This window comes from Anarhichas minor, unplaced genomic scaffold, assembly GCF_050575085.1.
Source record: "Anarhichas minor isolate MPS153535 unplaced genomic scaffold, ASM5057508v1 ptg000012l, whole genome shotgun sequence".
Lineage (NCBI taxonomy): Eukaryota > Metazoa > Chordata > Actinopteri > Perciformes > Anarhichadidae > Anarhichas > Anarhichas minor.
In genome coordinates, this window is record NW_027466458.1 from 3,418,855 (window position 1) to 3,436,819 (window position 17,965).

General features: G+C 46.8%; 1 protein-coding gene across 1 annotated transcript in view; it reads left to right on the top strand.

Annotated features, from left to right (window-relative positions):
- Positions 1-17,965, top strand: part of prr36a (proline rich 36a) — a 31,600-nt gene that overhangs the window by 8,950 nt on the left and 4,685 nt on the right. Inside the window, exons 2-5 of the mRNA XM_076090282.1 lie at positions 6,364-7,013; positions 7,176-7,269; positions 13,641-13,819; positions 14,012-16,603. Coding sequence (XP_075946397.1) covers positions 6,437-7,013; positions 7,176-7,269; positions 13,641-13,819; positions 14,012-16,603 — 3,442 coding nt within the window. The 5' untranslated portion in view covers positions 6,364-6,436. The remainder of the gene's footprint in view (positions 1-6,363; positions 7,014-7,175; positions 7,270-13,640; positions 13,820-14,011; positions 16,604-17,965) is intronic.

Here is a 17,965-nt window from a genome sequence, read left to right on the forward strand (position 1 = left end):
GCGGAGGCAATACCCAAAAACCAGAATGTGAAATCCATTTTCTGAAGCGATGAATCTGCTTGGATGAGTAATAAAACATCAGATATCCATGTCGTATTACTACTAGATCATCTGTGGCCTGAGCTGACAGAAGTTTTTTATAGATACTAGGAATTTCTGTGTGAACACACATGTGCTCTTCACAGCAGCAGGGCACTGTGCCAGAAGTCGGTAATCCCATGGCTGTGTTGCACGTACTCTGATAGTAGCTGACAAGCTACAGCATCCTTCATTCACTTGATGTTTATTGGTTGTTTCTAACCTGTTGCAAGCTGTCAGCAGCATTTTTAGATTTTTGTTGGATCAAGTTACTGCAGAGAAGAACCGGGAGCTTTCAGCATAAAGATAGATATTGTTCCCAATCTGCCTCATGAAGGCTAAATACATTACTATTTGCAAATGCATTTAGCCAAGCCAGGTCCAGACCTCAATTTATCACTTCCTGTTACTGCAGCTCTGCAGCATTTTCTAACTGCTGGAGAACTGCTTTAAATAGCTACAGTGTAAATTCAAAAAGTCCTTTTATTATATTTTATTCTCTGTTTTGTTCCAATTAGAAAAACTAGGTTTGAGTGCAGTATTCAAGTATTATTGGTGGAAGAAAAAAAAAAAAAAGAAAAAAAGTTCTTTCTTGACCAACCTTTTTTTTTTTTTCTTGACGAGCTTGAGAAAAAAACGTATAAAAAGACACCAACATAGTGGCAGGACAGGGTTGAGTAGAGTCTGGTGACGTGGCCAAAATCACAGATCTGAATTCCATTTTAACAAAATCTACAGTCATTTTATCTTAGTGCTAACATTACTGTTGGCCTAACTTTGATATTGAAGCCCCCAGGAATCAACTTATCCATGACAAAGCATTTTTTCTTGTTTACCCAGTTCGAGAAACAATGGCGGGGCCAGGGAATGCTGTTTGTTTCTTTTGGAGGAGAGCAGGTTTGAATCCCATTTGAGCAAAATCAGTGCAGTAAGATGACTGTAGGTCTAACTTTGGTGTAGATGGCCACTAAATATGTCTGAGCTGCATCTCTAGCTAAGTTAAATAGGACAATGTTGTTTTTCTTTGGGCTACCTAAGCCTCCTAAAACTACACTGTCCTCTACCTTTCTGGCCATGGAGCACACGGTGCATTCTTGTGTCGTGCTTTGGATGATGCATTCCTTCACCTAACCTGCTTTTAACTGACCTCATTACTCCGAACTGGAGAAGAAACAAGTTGTGCCACAGATGTAGGGCGACGCATAGAGTCTCCGGAGTATTCAAGAGAGGAATAAGGTAAAAACACTGTGTGTGTGTGTCACCTTCCAAGGGCTATGTACCATGTTATATACTGTGTTTGTGTGACGGAGAGAGTGTGCAGAGATGGCGGCACCTATTCAGCAGTATGCTCTGTAGCGCTTCATATTCACAAACGCTCGGCTCACACGCACTCTGCCTTTCCTGTCAGCATGCTCTGAGACGTATGTGTGCTCCAACAGCAGATTGAATTTCTCTTTCTCCGTGTGTGTGTGTGTGCGCGCTAAACACTTGGTGATGCAGCAGAAACAGCACTAGTGCCTTGTATGGTCAGATGGAGAAATGGGAGGCTGTGTATGTAAAAGCCTGCTGCTTCGAGTCAAGTCACCGTCCCACTTTTAACATAAAGTTGTTTTTAGATGTGCTGTTGAAGACTGGTTCCGTACATTTGTCTGGTTTTTGGAGTGGTGTTGGTAGTAGTAGACATGGATTGGAGTGAGCAGTTTTCCCTGCATCTGATCTAACGCTTGAGCCCAACGTTAGGAAAGCCCCCCTTTCCCCAAACCTCTTGTTTTGCTCTTCATTCCACTGCATTAACAGACCACCCTCTTCTTCTTTAGCCCTTTCATTCACATACATGTGTCCACACTCTGACTGAATGCTGCCTGCGTACACAGCAGAGGAAAGTTCATGAGCAAACAGACAGATGAGCTTCATGTGTTAATACTTTCATACTCCACACAGTCTGCCGAACACTCCCAGACCTGTAATTTAACCGTGGTCAAGTTCACCAGGCCAGCTTTTGTTTGTTATTTTAAATGTCCAAAGGTGCAGTTCTAGTACAGAGATGAATCAAGTGTCTGTGGAATTGAAAGAATGCAGGAAGTGTAGAGCTGCATAATTCCCGTTTTCATTTTTTTTTTTAATTTTTTTATTTTTTATTTTTTATTTTGTTTTTTGTCTGCTTGCATGTGCATTTTTCACATCATGCACACTTTCCTCCTACACATTCCTTGCTCACTCTCCTCACACGCTACCCCATCTGATGTGCTCACACACACACATTCATTGGACTCCCTATGACCCTTTTTACCGCTGTCACGCACACAGAGACAGCTGCCACTGTGCAGCCCTGAGGAGTCTCGAAGTCCGCAGAGCTGGAATGTGGATGTGCTCTTGATACCGATGCTGCTTCAGCCATTCCCTTTCTGCCATTAGTCATCTTGGAGCAGATGCAGCATTGACACAAATCTAGAAGTAGAAACCCAACATCAGGCCACTGAAATGGCTCGTTTGATATCCAAAATAGGGCTTCAACTAAAGATGGTTTAAATTATCAGTTCGTCTGACGATATTTTCGTGATGACCCTATTAATCGTTTGGATTGATAGATGTCAGAAGATTGTGGGAAATCACTGTTTTGTCTGACTCAGATAGTCTAAAACCCAAAGGAGACTCTGTGTACTATATACTTAATAATATTTCTTAGTTTAGCTTGAAAGGATTTATCGATTATCAAAATAGTTTGAGATTATTTATCTGTTGTTCAACTAATTTGATTCAGCTCTAATGCAAAAAGGCACCATTAGGTTAGACCGTATGTTCAGACATACAATCAATCTGTTCCAGTCCTAATGTTTAAATGTCTCTTTGCTGTTTTGTAATCAATCACAGCATTGTGACAGCAGTCTACAGATGACATTAAGCCCCAGCATCCGTATCAACAGCCCCTCTCATCCGCCACCTCCTCCAGCAGTCTGCACAATGCATTCCAAACCCCTGCCGTGCTCTCAACACGGCTAAATCCCCCCCTCTGCTTCTATTGGACACAGTATTAAAAATGACCCATTTCGTCAGGCACCACTTCTAATGTCTGAAGGGACGGACCGAGAGACGCGGTACGACAGATGTCGTTTAACTGCCTCAGAGGTCAGGAGTAAGACTTACGAGAAGAAGCGGAATGTAAATACCAGCGGGCTCTTTCTGTGTCGAGACGGACTCCCTCTAACAATCGGACAAAGTGAAGGCTGCATTTATAGACTCTTGGGCTAGATGCATAGTGCTGCATTTTTTGTCTGCCTTTTTAGGCCTTTTGTCTTCATCAGAATACTTGGAACGCATTGTATTTGTCATCAGGGGTATTGAGCTAATTGTGATATTAGCCGCATGGAGCTGGCGAGACGGAAGGCCTGCTGCGTCCTCAATATGTTTTTTTTTTTTAAATCTCAGTGAACTGGGATTTGTTATGCAAATGTAGACTGAAAGAGTGGCTGACAATAGAGGTTTTCTTGCATTGCATCAAAATGCATGAGGCTGTTCATCTTGACCAGGCAGACCTCTTTTTGTCGCTGTGCAGTCATAAAATCCAGACCTCTGACTCAACATGTTTTCAGCTAGGTGTCGGGAACAGCTTGAAGAATCCCAAAATTGTCTATAGCATCGGTGTCAAGTGTGGTCTGATGGATAGGAAAACGAGCACCAGCTCTGCAGAGCAGCCTGGCTGCAATTCGGTAAAACATCCTGTATCTGTGCGTGCATGCGCGTGTGGATGGGATTTTAATGATCCGTTCACATCCCTCTGCGCTGCGTCACATGCCGACAGCGTGGTTAGAGATGATGCCTTCACTTGCACAGAAGGGGAGGTCACCCCATGAGGAATGTGATTTCATTCTGCTATCTGCTAAGCCTCTGGCATTAGTAGCTGGACTGGCAAAGCTATGCCACACACACGTTACAGTGGCGGTCAAATTCCCCGTCTCACCGCTCTTTCCGTGTGGAGCAGCTTCTTCCTGTTTTGAATGAACTGGGTGGCTTTTATTGACAAGTAGAGTCACCACCTCAAAGAGCGAGTTTGACCTGATGTTAGGCAAACATGCCAACTCATCCAGATTAAAATGTGGACGTGCCGGTGAGAAGCCACCTCGCCAACCCCTTCTCTAGGTTCCCAATTTGCTAATGGCTTCCTAACCTTCCCATTCATATAAATGAGGCAATGGATTTGATTTGCGCAACACTGTCCCAAAAGCTCTGCACATTACCAAATTGACTGTCATTTAAGGCTTGATCTTTTCCAAAAGAGGGGACAACCCAAACTTTGTGTCGTCAGCTTCCTTTCTGTGTGAGATTTGTAACCACAGAGACCGGAGTAGAACAAAGACAACAGATGACAGCAGGAGGGAAAACTGTTTGAAAGGCCAGCACGGAGTCCAGGTTGTAACTTTTCCATGGCTGAACCATAGGGTAGGACTTAATTATTTTATACAAGAGATAAGTAGGTTTACAGTTTCTTTATGTGCAGGTGAGGGTGTTTCATGTGGGGAGGTGTGTTCAGTGGTTATCAGCACTAAACTGGCCAAACGAGTTAAAACTGCCAACATATGGTCCATTCACCCATTTGTCTTTTGTTTGACGAAGCATTGTTGTTGCTTGGCTAGCCCAGAGTACATTGATACCGAAGGGTGAAGACTTGCAGAGACCTTTTTTTTTTACCTCCTGAGTAAGAGTGCAAAAGCGTCTACATTTGTGGATCTGGGAGGAAGGGACCACAGTATTGTGTTACCTCTGATGTTAATGTGTAACTGGCAAGGAAGCAAATGTTGCCTGACCTTTGGACAACAATAAGTGCTGCTGCTTCTTTTGAAAGACTCAATTCTAAAACGTCTGTTGGAAATTTGTCAGTTGGAGATGAATACGAATGCTTTATCCGTCCGAAAGGCGAATTAAGCTGCGAGGCTGTATAAATGCACTCAGTACCTCATGTCTGTGGAAAACTTTGCTCATTGGAACTTGTCCTTTCTCCAAGATGTGTTTTTTTTAGTTGTCTGGCTTAATGGCTTTATCATAAATCGTCTACGGCCATGACCTTATTAGTTTGCACTGAGAGGGAAGAGTCTGCTCTCGCTCTGAATTGCTGCCATGGTTAGTTCATTGTTATCATTACTCATGCCTTTCTAGCCGAGTAGGAAGAACCTATTCTCAGTTCACCTTTCTTTCTCTTCTCTATAAGCTTTCGTTTTGTTCCACTACTCTGTGATATTCTGGTTTTATCTTTGCTCTTTTTATTCAATCCACCTCTTGCACAGCTTGTTTCCTGGGTCATACCGAGCTTCTACTGGCTAGAGCGTATGTGTAGCAATTTACTGGAAGCAGATCTATAAGCAGTGGGAGGAGGGGAGGAACGGAGGAACAAGTGGCTAATGGTGGGTGGGGGGAGAAAGAGGGGTGTAATCGGGAGGGGGTGGGGAGAGGCTGCTGTGGTCGGAGGAATGGGGAGAGAGTGGGTGAAGGGGATGATTTGAGGGGGAAGTAAACCCACGAGGAGGATGTGTCTGAGCGGAGTGGTACTTAGGTCCTGAACTCATTAACATCTCGCCCCTTAGTTTCCTCCAAACTCACCACAGCTTCTTCTACTCTACTCTTCCACTAGTGCTGTCAATTAGGGAATCTCCCAGAACACAAATATCTGTTAAGCGCTCGCAGGGTGACGTGGCGACGACCATCTGGACCTGCTCAACAGAGAGGAAGACGATGGCTAACGAGTGCACCATTTGGGACTTGTTTTCCTCCTCCTCCTCCCTCTCCTCATCCTCTGTGTGTCATGACAGGAGATTTTGAAGCCTCCCAACCACAGCCTTTTTTCCCTTTTTCAATTTCAAGATGGTTGAAGCCATTTGGAGAATAGCGACAAGTCATCAGTTTATATTTCTGCCCCATAAAACATGGAATTACAACAATCCACGGATCCTTTTTGTTGTGGTATTTTAATAGTTGATTACTAAGTTTATTTTAATACCGCACTCATTATGATGCATTGTTACCATGGTAGTTCTGTTAGATGGGCGGACTAGTCACCGTGGTTTAGAAAACCCGATTTGTTGGCATCTCTCGCTGCTCACTTCCTGTTTTTCAGACTCCCAAATTCCTTGGAGGCCCCTTGCCATAAATGGCATTTCCTTTGGCTGACAGTGACATGTAAATGCTATGACTTCATGAGTAGTGCCACATGGTTCAATTCTGTATTGAAGAGGTGTGCAGCAAAAGATAACATTAGTATCCCTGTGATGAATATGTGTTGTTCTTCTTCTACAGGACATTGAAGTGTGAGCTTCTCGACCTTGTAAGCAAGCAGCGACGTCGGCGTCCGCACCTTTTATAGGAGGGAATGAAACCGGATGGGGATACCATGGAAACCCCTGAGCCCACCGAAGCTGCAGCTGTAGCTGAGCCCTCCTCGTCGCAGGACAACATCACAGAGCAAGCCCCGTCGCAACCAGAGGAAGCTGCGAATGACGCGGCACCCATGGCTGCTCCGAAGGCCGACTCCAAGCCGGTGGCAGCGGACCCCAAAGTCAAACCGAAAGCTGTTGCGACTAAAATGCAGCCTGCAGCTAAACCCGTGGGGGCCTCTGGATCCCAGCCAGGTGCCGCCTCGCACCGCACGGTGAACGGCGTGAAATCCTCCAACCTTACCTCGGTCGCCGCAGTCAAGAAACCGGCAGCTACAGCGAAAGCCTCGGCGGCGGGGGCCGTACCTAAACGACCGGTGGGCGGAGCAGCCGTTTCCTCCACGGTCAAGAACCAATCTAGAGTGCCTGACAAGAAGCCCGTTGGACCGGCCAGGACTACCTCTGTTGCTGCAGCCACAGCAACAAATGGCAGCAAAGCAACAGCAGTGAATGGCATTCCTAAGAAGAGACCAGTAGCTGAGACCGTTAACGTAGCTCGACCCAAAACCACAGGTAAGTCTGAATTAAGGGGAGTAAATCTGAATTGAGATGAATGATATTTGTATCATATTGATTGTCTTTGACAACCTATCCTTAAACATCACTTATTTTGCTTGTTTCATTTCAACACAGTCTTATTTTCATGGTGTTCCTTTTTCTTTTCTTTTTTTGTAGCTACTGCCAGCAAAGCGGCGGCGTCCACTGCCCCAAAACCCAGCACTTCGACCACAGCAAAAGCTGGTGCTGCCGGCGCTTCAAAGACCACCAGGTATGCATGTCTATCACTAGCACAGTGGTGCAGTGTCACAGTGCGCTCTAACACATATATTTGGATAAAGTTACGCGGTTGGGAAACTCGTTTTTGTTTTACTGACAAAAGCACTTTCTTTCTTCTTCCTGCACCCCAACATGCTTCTTTCCCCCCACCCGGAGATCTGAACTCTTTAATCCCCCTTACAAACTGGACGAGGGGTGACTTAGTTTATCTTGATGGCCCGAAAGAGAGCAATGAAGAAGGATGTCCATTGTGGTCTTTGGGGCTGTTATTGAGTTAGATTTCGCTTGAAGGGTGTGAGTCATGTTAGCAGAAATAACCTGAGACAGAGGGGCCTTAACAGAGGCAGCGATACTGAAGAACTACCACTTTGTTCCAAACAGACCCCCGGACAGACACCAGCCCCTCCTCCCCGGGGCAGAGAGCTATTGACTCGGGTCATAATCCCTCTCATACTGAGCTGGTGGTTTGGATAACGAGGGATCTAGTTGGAGTAAACTGCTCTCAAATGATCATTTTGGCAGAATTTTATAATCATTTACTTCCATTTCAACGAGGAAGCTTTTGTTTGTAGAGGCTTTTAAAAAGAATGTCTTATATGTTGCCAAACATAATTAGCAGCTGGTGGTTTCTTCAAATGTTTGTCAAATAATGTGATTTAAAAGTTTTGAACTTCATTGATGTGATCGCATTTGTTTAAATAAAGTAATCCGTTATAGAGCGTCAGATCCACCGCTCCACCGTCTTTCTACAGGATGTAGTGTTCTGTACTGAGTGGCCTGATCGGATTATCTCTCCACTCGTCTCCTCTTGATGATCGTTTATTAAATAAAGGAACAATGTGCTGCGTCACTCGGTTTTCTGAAGCAGCACAGAGTCATTGGATTCTTTCGGTGCTATAAGAAATAAAATAAAACGGCCAATTTCCTGTTTTACCGAGGGAACAATCCTCAGGCTGAAAGCAAACACTTATTTTGCTTTTCGTTATTGTTAAACTTATTGGTCAGTTGATAAAATGCCCACCCCAAATTTCCAGTTGTAACTGTTAAAGATGGAATCTCTGGAGCCACGCCCACTTTTAGCTGATGATTGGTTAGCAGGGAGTGGTTTCTATTCATGTTTTATACTCGTGTGTGTGTGTGTGTGTGTGTGTGTGTGTGTGTGCATGGAGGAGTCCTCTTCCTCTGAATTAATCAGACGAGACGTTTCAAGTGTTGGAGTCTGATTACAGAGGCCCATCATCCCTCTGACCGTTTCCCGGCTTGTGGCGGACGAAGCGTGTTGCATTTCGTGCCACCTGCACCTCACGACAAAGTCGGTGGCGTGTTGAATCCTTTTGTGTAGCAACAACAGCGGTAGTCATGAGCTTTTCAGTCAGCATTTTGCGAGTCGGACAGTCACAGAAACAGACCTCTCAGCTCAAGAGCTGACTTGCGTTAGTCACGACACTGAGAACGATAGCACCAATAATCTGTAGCAATACGTGCAACAGTATTAAATGGTGTTAAAGGATTTGGCGAACTACCTAATGAGATTATTTAGCTTCTTCCTTGTACTTATGCAGCCACGTCTTTATCATTCCAGCCACCGCCCTGTTGTTTCTCATGTTGCGGAGACCACAGCAGTCGTTGTTGCCCAAACTGTCACACAGGAACGCACATTAACATTTTTTTCAAGTTTCAGCAGGTAAACAGTATAGACGGTCAGCCCAACGTACACAACACACTAAGTTGAAGTGTTAATTTCCATTGGCCCAAAGGGAGGGATAGAAGCATATTGGAGTAAATGATTTAACGTTTACTAACGCCTCATTCGGTGTTTGCGTTCACCTCCTGGAGATGGGATTTGTGCTTCGGTATGGTGGGAGTGAGATCTGATAGAAGTATAGAAAAGGCAGTAATGGTTTCTTACTTAAAGTATGTAACTAAAAAAACACATGCATGTTTACGCACAATCTGTCAATTTTCTCCTTTTTTTTTTTTTTTTTTTCTCCACCCAATATAATTTAGATTTATTTTAAAATCTATTGAGCTATTGATCTAGGGACATTGGGATTGACCGTAAATTCCCAATGTTCCTTTCCTTCCCCCTCCACCCACCCCAAACAATGGTTGGGTCCCGGAGGGTGCGTCAGTGGTCGATGAGGACGCTTGATAACGAGAGTAGAAGCCAAATGTTGTAAAATAGAAATCTGGCACCTGCTTTGCTCTCCTCCTCCAACGATGGGTTATGGTGTCCTTGCACCGACTGAGCAATCAGTCTTTGTCCGACCCCCTCTTTCCTTCTCCCCTCTCTTCCCCCTCATCCTTTCTGCCGTCTGTGCATGTACAGTGCCGGGCATTTGGCCAGAATTTCCTCAAGCCCTCCTTACAGCCCAACTTCAAGCGCGCTGTCCCCATATTTCTAACTCATTCATCATTTAGCTGCATTCAGAGACTGTAAAATTCCGAGTGTGGTTATGTAACACGAGGAAGACGGTGATTATGTTGTTGAGCGATCTGTGAGACGGTGTATTCTCAAAGGATCCCCATTGGGAATGGACAGAGTTGCTGGTGGTAATGGTGCTTCGTGGTCCCTCGGATACAGAATGCTCCCTCCTTAATTCTCAAACTAAATGGGCTGCTTTTGCTTATCAAAAAATAGAGTTTGCCTGACTTTTATCCTGTCGTTCTTCCCGTTTCTCTTCCCCTCTCATCTCCCGTTTACTTCCGTCTGGTCCCATTGGATCTAAAGCTGTCATTTCTCCCCAACTCGGTCAGGAGGAGGATTACTGTCCTAACGGAAAAGGCCCCATGGTGTCTGTCACAGTGACAGCGGGTGCCCTGGGCCTCATAGGAGCCAACACTGTCTGCCATGGCCGCTCTGTATTGTCAAGGAGATAACTGTAGGCCCTCACAAACCCTAGGAATGTGTGCTCCTCTCGGGGAAGGAGTAAAGCAGCTAGTTTTGGACGGCGTACAAGCCAAACAAGGTATTGTTAGGGTGCTCCATTTCCATGTGTTTTCTTGGAAGGGGGCCCTTGAAGCGATGAGGGGGAAGTAATCGGCGAGGAGAGAAAAATGTGTAGTTAGACTGCATTTTATTTGCAGGATGAGCTTACTGTGGCTGGGATAAAGTTTCTTCCTGGCCATGCCCTCTCCTTTCTCTTTGGCTTGATTAAAGCAGAATAATTAAATCTACAGGAGCGGGTTTGCCGAGAGAGTCCAGCCTCCCAGCTGTGTTTTGAGGAGAAACGAGAGCAAAGAGTGGCCGATGATGGATGGAGTAGGTGTGGCTTCAACAAAAGGCAAAAACCCTGGCTTATGTTTACACTTTGATTTTAAGCCAAACAGATGTTGCAGCTGCTCAACATGTTAATACCACGGGCGTGTTGTTGCATCTGTCGTAAACATTTGAGAATATTGTCTGTGAAACAAAGACGGTCCATAAAGTGCAGCAGTGACCTGTCCCTCTGCTGACATTGCGTTGGGTCGTTGACGTCCCGTAGATGGCCGCGTAGTGCCTCGCATCCCTCCTTTGGACTGTGATTTGTATCGATTTCAACCCTCTGCCGGCAGGAAATGTAATCTATACAAATACACCAACAACTGAACCAGCAGCCACAGGCAGTGTGTGAAGAGTACACCGGCTTCAGTGGGTCGTCTCTCCTCTCTGCGCCGTCCCTCTGGATCAAACCCTTTTTTTACGAGTTATGACTCCTCATAGAACAATGGAGGGGTGGGGGTTATGTTTCTGTGACCTCCCGTCATCCTCTTCATTCTCATCCCTTAACTCTTTATTATCTTCATTTCATCCTTCAGTCCCACTCACTCTACCCAGAGAGAAAGTCATTCGCTCAATTACATCAGGAATCAAGGCGGGCATGATGGAGTGGTACGATAGAGTAGATATGAAAACGCCCTCAATTAATTCACCTTTCCCGTCCCGTCCCGTCCCCCCCTCCCCCCATCCTGTTATTGTTTTTCTGCTTAAAAGTTCAGACCTGTGAACCCTTTTCCTTCCGTCTTACAGTTTGTATCTCTTCTGCTCTTCTCATTACCCAACATTCACTCGGGGCCGATTTCGTCAGTGTCTGACACACTTCCATTTCACATTACGACCCAAATCTCCTGCCCGATGGCAGCTTATTACAGTATTCCAATGAGTCCATGTCTGCTCCTGGGGGAACTAATGGTTATTGTAATGTGGGAGCGGCATGCAACTCCGCTACAAGCCGTCAAAGTCTGTGTGTCTGTCAGTTTGTGTTTACATCATCTACCATGTCGGCAGACAACAAGAAGACGTAACGGGGACTGTTGTAATTAGTGGTGAGGTCGTACAGTTTAAGGCAGTTAAATTTGATTATGGAGCGCTTGGTTGTTGTGAAAGTGATTCAGTTTTAATAGAAACGGGCATATTTAATAATTGTGCTCAGTGCTGAGGTTTTGTATTGCGTTTGCACACAGTTCAAGTATAAAAATGAGGGCCTGACCACTTGACCTGCCTGAAATGTTGTTGTTTTTCATGTGGAATCTTTTTTTAAATAACCCCAAAAATATTTGGTGACACATATTTGGCCCAGTGGTTGAGTACAGCTGCAGTCCAGCACAGGTTACTGCTGCTGATATCACTGCACCTTTCTATTCTGGTGCACAGATGTCACCGAAGAATCACTTTCACTCTTCAAATTGAATCCTATTACAAAGTGTCGGCACATGGACGTACTTCTGATCCGCTCAGAGCGGGACTGTTAGTAGAACATAGTCGTAGTCTTGCTTCTGTACACAAGAACCCTGCAACTACATTACATGCGCTACGTTGCTTAATACTGCAAAGATATTGGCTGTTAATTGGAAAGGTTGGCCTCCATTGCCCTCTACACCCCATTTTAGTTTGGTCCGATTTTGTCCTTCACATGTTTCTCATATGGACGAATGGTGGAGCAATTCAGTTATTCTCTTGTAGTGAAGCAATGAGAAGATGTGTGTCCGGAGATCCAAACACTTCATCATGAAACTAAATATTTTATTGTCTTCATAACGGTTCCTAACAAACTCGACCACGACTGCTGGAATGAGTTCTGCTTCCAGACCCCAGCCTGGTGAGCCACAACAAAAGTATAAAGTTTCGGCTTCAGGGTTTTTTTGTTGCATAATGGGCCTGGATGAGGTTCGTGGTTGGATATTTTCCAATGTGGTTTTCTAACAATTTTACTTTCTGACTTTCTGTGCAAGTCAACTGAGCCCGCTCGTATAATGAGTAACAACCAGATTTGAGTCGGCAATTTCCATTGGGGAGAGGGAAAGAGACGGCGTATAGCCAACGCTTACGTTAGCCTCGGGCTGGGCGACATGGCCAAAATATGTCAGAACCATCCGATTCAGTCGGACATGGTGTTAAAGATGCAGGGATTGGCCGGGTTCAGGTCTCAGTTTTACACCCCTGCCGAACTCTTAATTTGAAGATTTAAGAAGTCTTTTATAAACCCAACGGGGTTTAGTCCTTTTTTTTTTTTTTTTGCCAGTTTTGAGATGTAGATGGGTTAAAATTTGCTCAGTGAACCAACGTTTACTGTAGATGTTGAAGGCTGCAGTCCACGGTGTGTCGGTGCTGAGGGCAGAGCACACTTTGAATCCTTTTTGCTCGTCTAGGAGAGGAAGCGGTTAAAGGAGTTCTGCCTTGTAGCTGCAGTTGTAGTGATTGAGTGGATTAGTACAAGAACGCCTTCAGACGGAGTAGCAGACCAGGAGCTTCAAACGAGATTGATTTTAAGTTATCTTCCCTCCTCCCCCACCTGCTGTATGTGTTCTTAGCTGATCTCTCCCTTTCCTCCTCTTTTTAAGCATATTCTTCCACTGTCCTGCATTTCCTTCCTCTTCTTTGGTCACCTTAATTCCTTTTTCTTGTTACTCTGTTGTCTTTGCATTCTGCTAACCATTCACTTTTAAATTCGGTACCCTCGGCTCCTGCAACTCTTTCCCTCTCTTCCCCCGTCACTGTTTGTTGTCTCAGTTCATTCTTCTCCAATTCAAGTTTTCCATTCCTCTTCCATCTTTCTATTTTTTTTTTTTTTCTTTCTTCCTGTCGTTCTCCTCCTCATTACACCGTGTCCTTGCCTTTTTTAATTCATTGGAGAATGAAGGAGGTATTAGTGGCATTAGATGGATGGTTCTGTGTTTAATGGGCTCCCATTGTTGAAATCGCTTTAGTGGTTTACATTAGCAGAGCCCATTTATTTATGCTTGTAGAGGCAGAGCATCAGATTTCATGTTTGGATCTTTGCCAACGAAGTGAATGCGCGACAGAAATTAAGCTGCAACGTCTTGTTTTTGTTCGGTTTTTTTGTTTTGTGTGCCAACTGGATGTTTCTGTTTGTCTTCCTCCAGGCCTGCTGCAGGTCCCTCGACATCTCGACCTTTATTCAACACATCCAGGCCCACCACATCCACAGTCAAGCCCCCCACCAATTCAACTGCCAAAACCACTGCCTCTAGAGTCACCACAGCACCCTCTACAGGCAGGACCGCAGCGGCACAGCCTCCTAAAGCTGTTGCTGCAAAGAAAGGTGAGGCGTTGCACCTTGTCCCGACCAGGAGACTATCTTCTGAAACCACGTTCCATTTACATTTGGATAACATACAGTTTCAAGTTTTCAATCTAAAATGTCCACAGTAAAGTAGCAAGAAGTGGTTGTCTTGCCAGCAATGAATCAAATTGGGTGAACTGACATTTCTTGTTTTTTCTCTTCTCGCACCAGATGTCAGTCGACCACTTTCTGCAGTGGCAAAGAAACCTGCTACAGCATCCACTGCTACCAAAAAACCTGAACCATCTAAACCCACAGCCACCGTGAAGCTCAACTCCGCCTCCAAAGGGTCCACGCCCGAGAAGGCAGCAGACCCCAAAATGCCACAGTCCAAACCTTCGCAACCTGCGAGATCTACTCCCTCAAAGAAACCTGTAGCGGCTGCTTGGTCCTCCACCCACAACAGGCAGCCCCATGGTCGAACCCCACCTGCCTCTCCAGTCAACAAACCTGCAAACCGTGGCACCCCTCAGGCGAAACGTGGAACCAAGCCCACTCAGACTGTCCCACCTTTCACCGCTACAAAGAAGACGGGGGTTTCAAATACTACCAAAGCTGCTGTCGAAGCTCAGAGAGCTGCAGGTGCAACAGGTGCCACAGCAGCGACTGTGCTAGCAGCATCACAAACCGAGGCTACACAGTCTCTCCCACAAGCATCATCCCTCGCTGCCTCCGCACCAGAGGACAACCCTCCCCAAGTCTTGGCCCAGGATACCACGCCAGATGTGGTACCTCAAGAGACCGCTCAAAGACATGCAGCCGCTTGCTCTCCCCCTCAAAGCCCTGTCAGGACAGCCTTACCACAAACATGTCCAGCCCAGGAGCAGCTAAAGAGCAATGCTCCCTCACTAACGACGCAGGAGCAGACCCCTGCCCCAGCTGATCCTGCATTACCACCAGTGGCCTGTTGTCCTCCAGGTCTATCCGAGGAGGCTGTTTACCTGTTAACGAACCAAACCCCCTCCCCGTCTCAGACCCTCCCAGCAGCAGCGAATGCCATCCCTCTAATAGTTCCTCACAGCAATCTAAATGAGGAGGAGGATGAAGAGGAGAGGGAAGGAAGCCAGCTGGTTTCCCTGTCTGAAATGAGTGGAACCACACAGCCCACGGAGGAGTCTCGCCCCGGGTCCGCCGGACCAGTCGGAGGGTCCGCTTGGAGGGCGGGTGGCGCTTTGCTCTCCGAGCTGGACTCCGAGGAGGTGAGTGGCAGCCAGCAGGGCGCGTCTGAGCTGAGTGCCCCCGGTGTCCTGGAGGGCACGGAGAGCATGGATGACCTGGGAGACGGCAGTCTGAAAGGAGCCATCGACATGGAGGGGGCCTCGGCAGGTTCGCCGGACTTTGAGAAGGTTCCTGACATACCGGCTAATGATGACGACGACTTTGACGATGACGACCGGGTGTGTGACATGGATGTGGGCTCAGAGCGGGCGGACGAACCTCCGAGACCCAGGCATGACAACGACGTGAATGATGACGAGGAGGTGGAGGAGGAGGAGGATGATGAAGATGTGGAGATGGCTAGTGAGGGGGTGACAGAGAGTGGGCTGGAAAGCTACGGGAATGCAGATGAGGACGACTTCGCTGAGGATGAAAGGCTGGACAACTTGAACAGAGTGGCCGAGCCCCCGCCCCCCCCTCTGCTGCCCTCAGCCCCGGCTGCTCAGTGGGACCAACCAAACCCCTTTGCTGACCCCTGGGCAAATCCTCTTCAGTCACAGCAGGACCTCGAGCACGCCTCCCAGCCCGCACAGGTGGCAGGAGCGGCTGCAGCAAGCCCCTTGGCAGACCCCTGGCAAGCGGACCCGGAGAGCCCAACTCAGACCCCAGCCCAAGCTTGGCTAGAACTCGGCTCGGGTCCTGTTGATCCTGAAAACCGAGAAGTTCCCCATCGCTCCGCTGTCAAAGAGGAGCCCCAAAGTGTAGAGGCCCAGATGGACATGGATCAGTCCAGCCCCGCCCTGATGCAGACCATGGCACCAGGAATGTCTCTGTCAAGCACCCTGAGCAGCGAGACCAGCACGCCAGAGGAACTCTGTGACTACAACCGAGACGGGAAGCCGCAGCCTCGAGATGTGCGCGCGCCGGCTCCTTCCCCACAGCCCGACCTGGACCGGGAAGGAGGGGAGGAAGCCGAGGCCCGGACCCTGCCCGCTGACGAAGTCCTGGGAGGCCCCGCAACGTCCCCCACCTCCAACCCGTCCTCGACCTCGGTAACGGATGACGAGGCCAGCGACACAGAGGGAGAGGCTCTGCTGGACGACTCTTTGGAGAGTCCTGCGGTCGGCCACATGACCTTTGACTGCCAGCCTCCAGCTCAGCGCAGCCTGTCCACCGTGGAAGAAGCAGAGGAGGCCACCCAGGGGCAGGCAGAGGGCGGTGCAGGCGAAGACGCCACCCCGCCTTCGGCCACATCGTTGGCGTCTTACGGCTTCGACACCATGACCACGGCCTCGAACTCCAACGCCCAGTCCACAGGGGAGAGCTGCATCAGGAGCCCGGGCATCTTCTCCCTGGAGGAGCTGCCCGAGGAGGCCAAGGAGCCCTGTCTGATCCCGCAGCCTCACACACAGGAGCAGCAGTACATCGAATGTGGGGAGCAGGAGGCGGAGTCTGCAGAGCGCATCGGGGAGGAAGTGCCGCGGCCCTTGGAAGCCCTGGACCCTTCGTCAACTCTGAGCACTTTGCAGCGAGCAGAGGAGAACCCAGATGAGATGCAGCCTCCCTACTATTCTATCTGTGAAAAGACTGAGAACTCTTTTGCAGGTAACGTATAGTTAATCATCATCTCCCCAAGTAACGCCCCGCTCCAGCCTCCCCACAATATCTCCCTGTTGTAGCTCTTGTCGTCAGTGTTTGTCCTGAAATCTCTAGGGGTGGATGTAATCAAAGTTTAAAAAAATAAATAAATGAAAAAAACGGAGAGCAAAGAAAGGGAAATAAAAAGAGTACAGCAGTGGCACTTCCCTCTGATATAACATTTCCATGATGAGCATATGGCTTAAATTCCTGTGTGTGCAATAGCTATTACTATGTACTCCTAATGTGTGAGCGTGCCTGGGTTTCGTTGTCTGTTTGACTTAAAGTCAAATCCATGCCAGTCCAGGACAACCACATGATTCTGTGTTGTCTGTTTACAGCTCTTACTTAAAGAGGGAAAACAAGAAAATTGAGCATAACAAAAGAAATGTGGAATGAACTGTTTAACATGTGTGTTTATCCTCATGCCTTTTTTTTTTTTTTTTTTTTTTTTTTTTTACTGAACAAAACTGAGTTTTGATTGTATGTTCCTGTTAGATTTCGCTCCCCTACCTTACGATACAGGCAATCTTCCTTATCCCTGGTCACGCCTCATCTCTTGCACTTTAAATTGTACCCCTGCTTCTTCTTCTTGTGTTTATCCATCTTTTGGAGTAATGAACCTTTTAAAACTTTAAATAAAGATTAGATTTTTACCATGATGTACTCTCTCACCGTACAGTTTCATTGAAGTGGGCTTTTGGGAGTGGCACAATCATGGTCTGTGGATCTTAAACACCCACCGGCATTCATTTCAAGGTCTCACACACTTCCACTCGTTTACCAGTGGCTCCATACATCCCATTTTATTGCAGATACTTCCACTCAGCCAATCACATAACCTACATTCAGTCACTGCTTCACTCTTGCCATACACTCACACAGACACTCGTACATATATTGCGGTGACTTCACCAGTCTTGGGGGGGAAAAAAACACAACTGGAAAGGATCCGCCATGAGTCTATCTTCAGCACCACCAGACCGTCTCATCCGTGAGTGAAGTTCGGCATCTCGAGCAGCAGACGAAGAAGTTTGACGTCTCGTCGTCCAGCCTCAAGATGAAGAAGTGAACCTCGCTCATTCTGCAGCTACTTTAATTCCCCTCCCGTCCACTCTGGGTGTGTTGCCGTTTTTTTTTTTATAGCTCTTTTCTACTATTTTTTATTTTTTATTTTAAATGAGCATTCTTGCTGCACTGTATTCATGTTAACTTATGCTTATGCATGTCACTATTGCGCACACCTTGACTTTCATTACTTTGGATTGTTCAGGGTCAGTCTAATAGCTTGGCTCTAGGATTCAATGTACTCGGGTTGATTTAACGGGA